The sequence below is a fragment of the Lemur catta genome, chromosome 9 (assembly GCF_020740605.2).
Source record: "Lemur catta isolate mLemCat1 chromosome 9, mLemCat1.pri, whole genome shotgun sequence".
NCBI lineage: Eukaryota > Metazoa > Chordata > Mammalia > Primates > Lemuridae > Lemur > Lemur catta.
The window spans coordinates 101579474-101592836 of NC_059136.1; the positions used below are offsets into that span (position 1 = coordinate 101579474).

General features: G+C 44.3%; 1 protein-coding gene across 4 annotated transcripts in view; it reads left to right on the top strand.

The window, feature by feature from the left end:
• Positions 1 to 13363, top strand: part of PRKDC (protein kinase, DNA-activated, catalytic subunit) — a 170844-nt gene that overhangs the window by 139466 nt on the left and 18015 nt on the right. For all 4 annotated transcript variants that reach the window (XM_045560693.1, XM_045560695.1, XM_045560694.1 and 1 more), the window contains 5 exons: positions 5195 to 5384; positions 8009 to 8183; positions 9775 to 9965; positions 10768 to 10945; positions 11464 to 11624. In XM_045560693.1, the coding sequence (XP_045416649.1) occupies positions 5195 to 5384; positions 8009 to 8183; positions 9775 to 9965; positions 10768 to 10945; positions 11464 to 11624 (895 nt within the window). The remainder of the gene's footprint in view (positions 1 to 5194; positions 5385 to 8008; positions 8184 to 9774; positions 9966 to 10767; positions 10946 to 11463; positions 11625 to 13363) is intronic.

A 13363-nucleotide genomic window follows, 5' to 3' on the forward strand; every position in this document is an offset into this window, starting at 1 on the left:
GGGAAGATTTTTTTTAAATGTATGTTATTTCCTTAGTAGATACATATAGGGAATTTAAATTTTCTAATTCTTTTTGTGTCAATTTTGTTAAGTTATATTTTTCTTTTTTTTAATAATCATTTTATTTTATTTATTTTTATTTATTCATTTATTTTAGAGACAGGGTCTCGCTCTTGCTCAGGGTGGTCTCGAACTCTTGACCTCAAGCCATCCTCCTGCCTCGGCCTCCCAGAGTGCTAGGATCACAGTTGTGAGCCACTGCGCCTGGCCTAAATTATGTTTTTCAATAACTTTAAAAAAAATGGCTTCTTCCTTTATATTTTAAATTTGTCCATTTTATCTAAGTTGTCAAATTGTTGATATAAATGTGTTGATATCATTCTCTTATCCTTTTTACTAGTTGTAATATGTGTGGTGGGAACCCCTTTTTCATTCCTAATGTTAGTGATTTGTGTTCTCTCTTTTTTTGTTGTTCCTTGATTTATCTAGGTAGAACTTTTTCAATTTTGTTGATCTTTTCAAAGGACCATCTTTTGGCTTTGTTATTATTTTTTATTATCTGTTTCTATTTCATTGGTTTCTGTGGTCTCATTGGTTTCTGGTCTCACATTTACTATTTTCTTCTTTCTACTTACTTTAAATTTACTTTGCTTTTTTTTTTTTTCCTGGTTTCTTTTTTTTTTATGGTTTTTTGTTTTGAGACAGAGTCTCACTCTGTTGCTTGGGCTAGAGTGCTGTGGCGTCAGCCTAGCTCACAGTAACCTCAAACTCCTGGGATCAAGCAATCCTCCTGCCTCAGCCTCCCGAGTAGCTGGGACTAAAGGCATGCGCCACCATGCCAGGCTAATTTTTTCTATATATTTTTAGTTGTCCAGCTAATTTCTTTCTATTTTTTTAGTAGAGATGGAGTCTCACTCTTGCTCAGGCTGGTCTCGAACTCCTGACCTCGAGCGATCCTCCCGTCTCGGTCTCCCATGGTGCTAGTACAGGCGTGAGCCACCTCGCCCAGCCTTTTTTCTAGTTTCTTAAGGTGGAAACTTTGATCATTGATTTTATAACTTTTCTTCCCTCTAATATAAGCATTTAAAGTTATATGTGTTCCTTTAAGGATTGTTTTAGCTGCATTCTCAAATTTTGGTATGTTGTGTTTTTATTATCATTCCGTTCAGAATATTTTCTGATTCTCATATGACTTCTTTTTTGATCCACGAAATATTTAAAAGTATTTTAATTTCCAAATAGGTGGGTTTTCTAGCTATCTTATTGATTTCTAAACTAATTCCCTTCTGGTCAGAAAATACACTCTATCATTTAAGTCCTTTTATATTTATTGAGACTTATTTTGTGGTCCAAGAAATGATCTATTTTAGTAAATATGCCCTGTAAACTTGAAAATCTTGTATGTTCTATAGTTCTTGGATGTACTGTTTTATAGATTTCATTTAGATCAAGGTGATTAGTAGTACTTTTATAACCTGTCTTACTGTTGTGTTTGTTTTTCTAGTTCCATCACTGCTGAGACAGAGATATGAAAATTTTCTACTATGATTGTAGAATTGTCTGTTTCTCTTTTTAATTTTGTTTTTAGTTACTGTATTTTGGTTCTGTTATTAGGCACATACACATGGATAAATGCTGTCTTCCTGATGAAATGTCCTTTTATTGTTATGTAGTAATGATACAATGAAAACACTACTAAATAATACTATAATTTTACTTTAAAGAGTCATACATACTCCAAAGAATGTATGAGGAAAGCAGTCTTTGTGTACTCACTGTTTCTGAGGCTCATCCTAGAGATCCACATTTTCCTGGTGTCATTTTCCTTTAGCAGTTCTTGTACTGCAGGTTTACTTGTGATGAATTCTGCTAGTTTTTTCTTTCTCTGTAGATATCCTTATTCACTGTCATTCCTGAAGGATATTTTCTCTGGATGTAGAATGTACAATTCTGGGGAGATTCTCTGTACACCCTCAGTAGTATATTTTGGCTTCCATATTGCAGAGGAGAAAGTCATGGTTATTTAAATTGCTGCTGCCCTATATAAATATAATGTGTCATTTTTCTAGGTGTTTTTAAGATTTTTTTTCTTTATCATTGGTTATCAGCAGTTTGACTATGATGTGTCTAGGTTGGTTTTCTTTGAATTTATCTTGTTTGAGATTCACTGAGCTGCTTGAATCTGTACATTTATGTCACCACATTTGCGAAGTTTTCTGTCATTGTCTCTCTCTCTTTTTTTTATTTATTGGAGACAGACTATCACTCTGTCTCCCCAGCTAGAGTGCAGTGGCGTCATCATAGTTCACTGCAGCCTCCAACTCCTGGGCTCAAGTGATCCTCCTGCCTCAGCCTCCCGAGTAGCTGGGACTACAGGTGAATGCCACCATGCCCAGCTATTTTTCTAGTTTTTGTAGAGACAGGGTCTTGCTCTTGCTCAGGCTGGTCTTGAACTCCTGGCCTCAAACAATCTTCCTGCCTTTGCCTCCCAGAGTGCCAGGATTACAGATGTGAGCCAGTGCACCTGGCCTCATTGTGTCTTTAAACACTTTTTGTGCCTCTCTCTCTCTCTCTCTCTCTCTCTCTCTCTCTCTCTCTCTCTCTCTCTCGTGGATTCCAGTTACACATACACCAACCTTTGGTTCCATAGGTCCATGAGTCTCTGTTCATTTTTATTCAGTCTTGTTCCTCTTAATTCTTCAAGTTTTCAAGTTAGCTCATTTCTATTGGTCTGTCTTCAAGTTAGCTGTCATTTCCTTCTGCCTTGCTTGCTCTTCTGTGAAGTCTATCTAGTAAATATTGTATATCAGATATTGTATTTTTCTCTTGTAGAATTTCCATTTGATTCTCTGTATATTTTCTCTTTCTGTACTGAGATACTCACCTTCTCATTTAGTTCATATATATTTTCTTGATCTCTTAGAGCATAGTTAAAACAGCACTGCAAGGTCCTTACATGATCTTTCCAACATGTGGGTCGTCCTAGAGTTGACGTCTGATACATTCTCCTGGTGCTTTTTATTAATTGACTTTGGAGTTTAACTTGGACATTGTGAATACAGTAGCGCCCCCCTCATCTGTGGGGGATCCATTCCAAGACCCCCCAGTGGATGCCTGAAACCATGAGGTACCAAACCCTACATATATACTGTTTTTTCTTATGCAAACATACCTATCAGAAAGTTTAGTTTATAAATTAGGCACGCCAAGAGTAAACAATAATGATAAGTAGAACAATTACAACGATATACTGTAATAAAAGTTACGTGAGTGTGGGCTCTCTCTTTCTCAAAATATCTCATTATAAAGGTACCTGAACCCACGGACAGCAAAGCCACAGGCAAGGGGGGGCGCTGTGGTCTCCTGTGTCGGCCCCGGGCCCCTTTCCGTAGTTCTCTGGCGGGCAGTCGCCTCGCCGTGTCTGGACGGCAGGCTCTGTCTGGCTTCTGTCGGCTAGGGCCTCGCGTCTGTCCTGAAGCCTTCCCTGCGCCGCCTGAGCCCACCGCGCCTGCGCACATCCGGGGACTGAGGACCTGCTCTGGCCTCTCCGCCAGGGCCTTCCAGGTTCCTCTGGGCACGAGGCAGCAGCGTTCCCTTAAGGGTCTGTCACTCGAGCTGCCACCCGCCTCATAGCTGCAGTCACCCTCGTGACAGACGGACACAGAGAAGAAATAAGAAACTCATCCCCAACAGCAGACCTTCTCCCACTTCTCATTTCCCCGCACAGCATGCCGTCTTTCCTTCACCCTCAGGGTTCTCGGGAGTTGTATTAATCGTTCGTGTTTTACCCGGAGTCTCTGGTTGTTACCCGCAGAGGGCTGAGCCCCGAGGGCTCACAGTGCCGTGCCAGAGCCAGACTCTGTAGTTTTTATAAAAGATGGTTCTTATCCTGGCTCTGTGCTCCTCGATTTGATGCAAGAACATGACGTGTAGTGTAGCTCTCCTCTCCCTTTGTTTGGCTTGTTCCCTCTGCATGGGACTCCCTCACCAGCTCTGCTCCTGAAGTTGAGTATGTTCCTCAGAGCCCAGGGGGCCCGTGCATCGTGTGACTCGGTGTCCACCTCCGCCTTTCTGAGGTCACTCTGACAGGGACATTTATGGATTCATTATTCATCATATTCTTCAAATATTAATCAAGTACCTTTTTGTACCACTTTTTTTTTTTCCCCAGAGACAGGGTCTTGCTCTGTCACCCAGGCTGAAGTGCAGTGACGCCATTGTAGCTCACTGTAACCTCAGACTCCTGGGCTCAAATAATCCTCTTGCCCCAGCCTCTCAGTATCTGGGACTGTAGGCACGTACCACCATGCCCACCTAATTTTTCTATTTTTATCAAGACAGGGTCTTGCTATGTTGCCCAGGCTAGTCTCAAACTCCTGGCCTCAAGCCTCCGAGAGTGCTGGGACTACAGATGTGAGCCACTGTGCCTGGCCTGTACCACTTTTACTGGTGTAGTCTTATTATTAAAAATAGTGAAAGTTTAAAAACAGTAGGAGCTTTTGGGGGAGGCAGTGCATATTGGTTTGGGGTGAGAAGTATAGAGTGGAAAGAAAAAAGAAACAAAAGAGAGATGTGAGGCATGCTGGTTTATCTGGCCACAGTATTTCTAGGAAAATTGGAAATCAGTCCCTGGATGAGCAATAGAAATTTACTTGATTATTGATTAGGGAGGGACTTTATATGTTAAGGCCCCTTGTCAGTGGCACTATTATTAGTGAAAATAAAATACTTAAAGTCATATGTGTAAATTATGATACAAATAAAAATAATTTTATAACAGCCCAGCATTATCTTTTAAAATCCCCAGTGATTGTTTAAAGCCTGTTTGCAGCTGTACGCTTTTCACCTTTGGTTGTATGACCTTAGATTGACAGATCAAAGGAGAAAAGTGGCTTTTGACTCAACACAGGGTGTGTTACCATTCATCAAGAGGGAAAACTGAGTTTGAATGCTTTATTTTCTGGAAGTGGAAGTGCTAACTGATATCTGTAAAATTCTGTTGAAATATTTTTAGTGATCTTTTAAAGAGTTGATTTATTAAAAGGGAGAGTGTACATTAATGGCTTAAATATGAGCAAAAATGTATTAACTGTGGGATTTCTCTCTGTAACTGCTATCCAGTAGATTCCTGTTTGTCAGAGCTTTCTTTCATGAGTGTCTGACATTAAGCCTCCTTTTTCTTTGTTTGGTGTAGATGTTTCTTTCTTAGCAAAATAGAGGAGAAGCTGCCTGCTCTTCCGGATGATCACAGCGTGAACGCGGATGGAGACGGAGACCCCAGGGCCGGGAGGGGCGCCCCCGAGCAGGAGGAGAGTGCCGGCTGCCGGATCAGGAGCTGCAGGTTCTCCATGAAGATGGAGATGGCAGACAGTGCGAGGAGGCAGGTCGGCGCTCGTCCGCGCCCCTCCACCCCAGACCTTCCCGCGTTGGCATCTTTCCTAACTTAGCTTTTCTTTAAAATCTGAAGCTTAAAAATAATTGAGTAGATAGTGTTTTCTTTCTCTTTGTAAGAAAGTAAACTTGAAGAAACACTTAAAATTAGCCAGAAAGCCTCTAAAGTTTATTATATGCCTGTTGATCATTTCAAAATGATCAGTATGCTATTATTTGAAAAGCAAATAGACCTAATGTGAGATTTGAACTCATTTAACAAAACGAATCCTTGGCAGTTAGTTACAAATTATATTTAGGTTTAGTTTGTGGAAATCTATCATTTAATAATAAGGCCCTTTCTTGATATTAAGTATACTTGGCTTAAAAGTTGCATATTATCTATTTGGATGTAGTAAATCATATTTGAATGTACTAGGGAGGGTTGCTATTTTAATGACCCTATATTGATTGCTGTTGCAAAGCAAAGGATGTTATTCTAGTAGGAATAATTAATATTTGTTTTGTAGGTTTAAATTCTCACTTAAAGATTTTTCTTTCATGGGTGTCGTATCAGTTAGGAATTTTTATATTGCAAAGTACAGAAAAGCCAACACAGAGCAGTCCTAGAGAGTGGAGGTGCAGGTCCCGAGAGACAAGCAGGTTAGGAGGCAGAGAGCAGAGGTCAGGTGAGAAGAGCAGGGAGTGGGCCAAAGAGGTGATCTGAGCTTAAGAGTTTTGTGGTGAGGCAGTCTGGGGTCATGACAAGGGAGAAACACGGTCCCTGCCCTCGCGGTCACTGTCTAGTGAGAGAGCGGGTGGTAGGGGCCCCATGCATGACCACAACAGCCCAAGCGGGTGAGGAAAGGAGATATCAGCAAAGCCAGGAGAGCGCAGGAAGAAGAGAGCTTCCGCCCGAGGCGAGGGGGCTTCTGGGGAAGGGGCAGTTGATCTAGGGTGTGCTTTATGGGAACGGAAGGGTTTGGATGTGGAGAGGAGAGAAAGATATTCCAGTTGTTGAGAAATACGCACACAAAAACATGAAGGTGAGGTGCTGGGCAGGACAGTCTGCTCCCTCCAAGGGTTGCAGGGCCTCTTGATGGTGGGTTTTCAAGGTCCCGTCGCACTGGGGCTTCTGTGGACAGCTGGAGACCGTGTGCCGCAGGGATTAGGAAACCAGGGCCGGCTCTCCAAGCGTGCAGGTCCACTGGAAGATTGGCTGCCCAGGGAAAGCAGAGGCAGAGAGAGACTGGGACGACTGCGTTTGGGGCGTGGGGTGGAGCTGAGCAGAGCACGAGAGACTGTGCGGAAGTATGGGAGACCCTAGGTGCTGGGGACGACACGAGGGCTAGGCTGCAGGCGACATGGATTTCCAGCCTTGGTGGTTGAAAGGGCAGTAATCAGGAAGACTGAGGTCCGATGAAAATCTCTTGAAACTTGGGTGAGAATTAGAGAACATGTGCATGATTTAAAAGACACGCACATAACGAGCAAGTAAATAAAAAGTAGGTCAGTTGTTCTTCATCAAAGTTAAAAATTTTGTGTCTCAAATGACATGCGGAAGAAAGTGAAAAGACAATCCAAATAATGGAAGAAGATATTTGATAAGGGCTGGTATCCAGAATATATAAAGAACGCCTTACAACTGAACAACAGAAAGTCAAACGACCCGATTAACCTTTTGAGTAGACATTTCTCCAAACAATATATGCACATGGCCAACAGCACAGGAAAAGATGCTCCACATCACTGGTCATCAGGGAGGGCAGATCAAAGCCACAGTGAGATGCTGCTTCACCCCCAGTGGATGGCTAGAAGCAAACAGTCGGATGGCATCAGGTGTTGCTGAGGCTGTGGAGAAACTGGAACCCTCGCACGTTGCTGGCGGGAATGCAACATGGCGCATCTGCCAAGGGAACAGTCCGGCAGCTCCTCAGAACGCTGAACACAGGGTTGCCATATGACCCCGCAGTCCCACTGCTAGCTGTAGACCCAAGAAGAGGGAAGCCGCACAGTCACACAGAAATTACACAGACATACCCGCAGTAGCATTCCCTAAGGTAGCTGGAGGGGTGGAAACACCCGCCTGTTCCTCAGTAGGTGAACAGAACGTGGTGTATCCATGTAGTGGAATATTACTCGGCCATAAAGAGGAGCCCACACCTGCCACAGCAGGGGGAACCTGGGAAGCATCACGCCAAGGGGAAGAAGCAGACACAGGAGCGCCACCTGTTTTGTGATGCGTTGTTCCCAGATGTCAGAGTAGGCAAATCTGTGGAGTCAGAAGGTAGGTTAGTGGTTGCCAGTGGCGCAGCAGAATGGGAGGTGACTGCTTACCGGCCAAGGGTTTCTCTTTGGGGTGAGGAAAATGTTCTGGAATTAGTTAGTAGTGGTTGTTGCCAAACTTTGTAAGTACACTAAAAATACTGAATTTACTCTTTAAATGTGAATTCTATCCCAATGATAAATAAACAGATATCCGCACAATTCAAGCTGAGAAGAGCCCGCTGTCCTAAGGCAGTTGTGCCGTGCCAAGGGGAGGGGGATCAGTTAGCACCTTCTCTGTGAAGCGGTTTTATTTCTAAAGTGTCACCTACATGTCAGCATACCACTGTCGCTTTTTTTTCTGTCAATACAGAACAATTTCTCACTGGCCATGAAGCTGTTGAAGGAGTTGCACAAAGAGTCGAAGACGCGAGAGGAGTGGCAGGTGAGGTGGGCGCACAGTTACTGCCGCCTGAGCCAGGGCCGGAGCTGGGCCCAGCGCCGCCCGGAGCAGATCCGCACCATGCTGAAGACGGTCTCTCTGCTGGGTGAGGAGCCTGCCGCCGTGCACACACATGTAGAACACTGTTTTATATGATGCCTTGCGTCTCTTCTAAAACTATTCTTTGTTTTAGAAGCAAAGACGTTGGGTAAATCTTTGTAGGGAGGTAGATCTGACTTTAGGGTGGTAAATCTTTGTAGTAATTTTAGTAAATTAGCAAAGTGTGCCGTAGAGAATGATGTGATTTCTCTGGGAACAGGGCAAAGGATGGGGAGTCTTTGTGTTCTAATCATGCTCTTGAATACGGCATTGGAGCTTTTATTTCTTTGCCTATAAAATAAAATAGAAGCTAAAGTTTTTCTCTTTAATACTTAACCAAATTATGGGTCTAATAGTTTAATTAGTTTGAAAACTCTAAGCTTGCATATAAGATGTAAAACATTAAGCAAGGAAAGCTGTTGTCCCCCTTAGTTCTTCTCTTTTCATAATAATGAAGACTTTAAGACCGGGGGAGAGGTGCTTTCCCGGGTGTGGGTCCCCCTGCCCTGCCGCTCCTTGTCAGGCACAGTGGTGGTCGGGTGGCCATGCACACTCCCACCGTCCTCCCAGATGGCTCTCCAGCAAGATGGAGCACAGGGCCGGAGTGGCAGCCTTAGTAAAGATGCCCAGAGGAGAAGTAGTCTTTGCATACTGATCCCAGGATCAGCTGAGAGGGTGGTGCGTGCCTGTGGACCCAACTACTGGGGAGGCTGAGGCAGGAGGACCACTTGAGCCCAGGAGTTCAAGGCTGCAGTGAGCTGTGACCATGCCACTGCACTCCAGCCTGGGCAACACAGGAGACCCTGTCTAAAAAAAAAGGAGGAGGAGAAGGAGGTCATCCTTAGATTGCTTAAATAATTTTATAGGGGTTTCTTTGGTGGAGAGGAAGAGTTTGTGATATTAAGGTAATGTTAGTACGATAATGAGAATAATTTACAGCTAGAGCATGGCTGTAGTGTATAACAACCTGGTGAGACCAGCAGGGCCGGGCCTTGTGGTCCTGTGTCTGGCACGGCTCTGGCAGGGGCCGTCAGAGCCCGGACACGCAGGAAGTGTGGTTGGCCAGGTCTGCTGGTTCCTCACACAGCATCACCCCTCTGGATGCTGCAGGTTTGACCAGGGCTGGTTAAGCTCCTTGTCCAGAACCACACGGTAAGAAGTGGAACTAGAACTTCAAATGTAGCCGTGTCTGTTGCTTTATCAGCAGCAGGCCCCAGTATCAGTTGTAAAGTCTACTCTGAGTTATTAGTGTATATGCACCAGTGCATTAATAGGAGATATTTTTTATTCTTTGCAACAGACGGAATTAGGTGCTTTAAAAACATGTACTATGATGCTTGAATAAAAATTTAATTCATAGTTTTAATTGCTAAGCCTCCATGGACTTGGATGCAGTTACTTCTAACATTTTTTTTATTACTGTATGAGTTTAAGAAATTCCCTAGCCAGTATTTGAAGTCAGTTTCCTGTACTTTGAAGACTTATTTTAATTAATTTCTTAATAAAAAACAACTTTTGTACACTATGAATTTCTTCTTTTAATTTCAGGAAAAAATTATGTTGCTTTTTTTTTTTTTTTTTTTTTTTTAATCTGACAGATGAGAACACCACCTCAAGCTACTTAAGCAAAAACATTCTGGCTTTCCGTGATCAGAACATTCTCCTGGGCACAGCTTGCAGGATCATAGCCGATGCTCTCAGCAGTGAGCCGGCCTGCCTCACTGGAATCGAGGACAGCAAGGCTAGAATTCTGGAGCTCTCTGGATCCAGGTCAGAGGATACGGAGAAGGTAATGAATGCTGGAAGCGTGAACATTCTGTGTTTGTGTACTGTGTGTGTCTTTAATGCACAGCCTTCAGGCTATAGGAAAGTAATAATTAGGGTATCACTTTGTGTTTTTAAAATATATTTGATAGTTTTGCACCACCAAGTTTCTTATGTGGAAAATTGACATACTCCATGTGTTTCCTGTTTATTTGAATGATAGAAATTTTTTAGTACTAAAAATGAGAAGTTTCTAATTTTCATTGGATTGATGTGGACAGTTCTTTCATGAATTTTGTTAATGAAATTTCACCATCATTCGCGATTCAGACAGCCCATTCAGCTTGTGGGATGAGTCAGCCCTTCTGCTTGTTTATTTGGTACCCACTGTGCATAGCTTTTTTCAGATTATTTTGGCTTTTCGATGGTTACCCGTTTCTCCTTCCTCGTCTCATGGTGTCTGGCTGGTCTCCCACCGTGAGGCTGCCGTCTGTGTGGGACCAGGAGCAGGAGGAGCCGCTTCGCCCTCCCCAGCTCGGCAGAGCCGCACAGCCCCTGGCGACTGGCCCGGCTCTGCGGCTCGTGGCTGTATGGCCTACCCGAGCCTACTGCTTTCTGTTTGGCTGGCGGTTCTGTGCTCAGGATCTTGCAGGAATCGCTTACTCCTGCACGAGCAGGGCAGGCTCTCCTTTTCCCACTTAGCTCATGTCCAGTGTTATTTTGGAGATGTGGGTCCGTGTATGCCTCATGAATGACAAGTGGAAAGTACAGTTCTTTGAGGCAGCTTCAGGTGCACTCAGGTTTCCTGAGGTCTCTGTGAATTCCAGGTGACGGCGGGTCTGTACCAGAGAGCGTTCGGTCACCTCTCCAAGGCTGTGCAGATGGCAGAGGAGGCCCAGTCTTCCTTGGGGGGCCGCGGGCCTGCAGCCGGGGTGGCCGATGCCTACATGACGCTGGTGGATTTCTGTGATCAACAGCTCCGCAAGGAGGAAGAGGATTCGTCAGGTGAATTGCGAAAGATAAAAGCAAGTTGGTATTCCTCTGTGTCAGTGTAGAGTCCTAAGAATTTTGTAGGTACTTTTGATTTCCTGTTTGTTTTCAAATAACAGATATTTTGAGAAAAATCTGTTGTCTTTTGAAGAGACCATGGCATCTCCAAGCGGCATGACCTGCGCTTGAGTGGAGTCAAGCTGTCTCCTCCATTTCCGTTTGCTTAATTGGCACGTTTTGCTTGCAGCTTCGGTGTTACTGACTCGTGGCTGCCTCTTGCTCCTGGGGTCAATTCAGTGCCCTGCATGTTCCCAGGCCAGGACACAGAAGGGGCACTCCCGTGGCAGGTGCTGCTTCAGAGGACAAATGCAAACCACGTCTGGCAGTGTTGACCTGAAGTGGTCGTTAGGAAGAGAACAATGACATACTGCGAAATATAAGACAAAAAAGGAAATGTCACCATTTGTTAAACTTACACTCTCTGTGGAGGTGGAGGTACTGACTGTTGTTTTGTCATTTGCTGTCCTCGATAGCTACTGGCTCTGTGGAACTACAGGCATATCCAGCACTTGTGGTGGAGAAAATGTTGAAAGCTTTAAAATTAAATTCCAATGAAGCCAGGATGAAGTTTCCTAGATTACTTCAGATTATAGAACAGTATCCAGAAGAGACCTTGAGCCTAATGACAAAAGAGGTTGGTATTTTTATTCCAGTGAGTGGAAGGGGACTTGACAGAACTTATAGACTCTTTTACCCACACGTGCTTGTGTGTGCAGTGCATATATCGTAGCTTTTCCCAGCCAGCACTGAGTCCTGCCACAGTCTAAGAGCATAGGTAACTAAAAACAGGATAAAGGAGTGTTCACACGTACCCGTTCCCGTCTGTGGGTGTCGGTGGAACCCTGAACAGGGAGCCACGGGAGCGGAGGCGGGGGTGAGTGGGCGAGGCTGGGACCTGCGGGGAGCTTTGCTGCCCCTCGGACCCAGCTGTGCTCCGCACCGCCGGCTGCTGCTCCCGCTCCGGCCAGCGTTGGGCCCTGGGAGCACGGCGGCTTCAGCTCTGCCTCCCGGTGAGTGCGGGGCCCAGCGGCAGCCCTGTGGCTACAGGTGTGGGACCAGCCTGCCCTCGGCCCCACCAGGGCTGCCCTGCCAGCCACGCCCCTGCCCTTCGGCGCAGTCTGTGTCTGGAAGGCTCCTGAGCTGACTCTTGTAGATGCGCACCTGGAAGATGGGCCAACTTGGGTTGAGAGTGTAATAGTTCAGAAAGGGCCACCTGGTTCTCTAGTAGCGTCACACAGTGAGTTTGCAAACAGTGCTGGTCCCTGAGCTGTGGGGACCCAGTGTGACTGTCAGGGTCCACTGCATGGATTTTGAAAGGTGGGCATTTTCCTAGGTCGTAAACAGGAGATTAAAGTAAATTCAGAAAGGCAGCATAGATGTGTTTTTCTTAAAGATAAGTGAGCAAATAGTTAAATAACTTTATTATGATTTTGGTTTTTTCCAAAATAGTATTTTATTGATATATGACAAAAATAACACTTTGAATTTGTGAGGAAATGGAGTATTCAATGTTGTCATTATACCTGGTAGACGCCTGTGGGCAGCTGACCTCCGTCTGCAGCACGTGAGCAGTGTGGGCCGACTTGTCTGTCCGCACTCCTGCCGCTGTCCTCAGCTCACGGATCAGTTAGGAAGCTCGCCCTGCCCACGCGGCACTCCGGGGACATCTGATCTTGTCTTGAAAATAACACCTTAAAAGTATTATAGGAAACATGAACACATTTTTTAAATGGTCTTGGAGTAGAGACAAAAACCAGAAGCCATGAAGAAAAATAATTTGACAGTTCTATGTAGAAAAAGAAAATGCTGGGTTGGGCCTGGTGGCACACGCCTGTGATGCCAGCACTCCGGGAGGCCAAGGCGGGAGGATCGTGTGAGCTCAGGAGTTGGAGGTTGCAGTGAGCTATGATGATGTCAGTGTACTCTAGCTGGGGTGACAGAGTGAGACCCTGTCTCAAAGAAATAAAATACCATATACAAACTTAAAAAAAAAAAATGGAGAAAAATATTTGCAGTACAGAGACAGAGAGCTGACATCTCCAACCTATAAAGGAAATGGTCAGAGGAAATGCAGGCATAATTAAAGTATGTAAGGCAAATAAATGTGGAATGTTCAGCCTCACTAATAATGAAATGTGAACATTTAAATTGGACATTTTTCACTTAGACAATGATTTCAAAAGTACATTGTGTCCGGTAAGGATTTTGGAAAGGAGTCAGTCTAATGCTTTTAGAAATGAAAAGTTGAAAAATCTTTTTGGAAGTAAATCTAGCAATGTTTCTTACAGTTGTTATAATGTGAATAATTGTTAAGGTTCACAGTGTAATTTTAGTTCTAGGAATTTATGCTACAGGTATATAAGCAAAAGTACA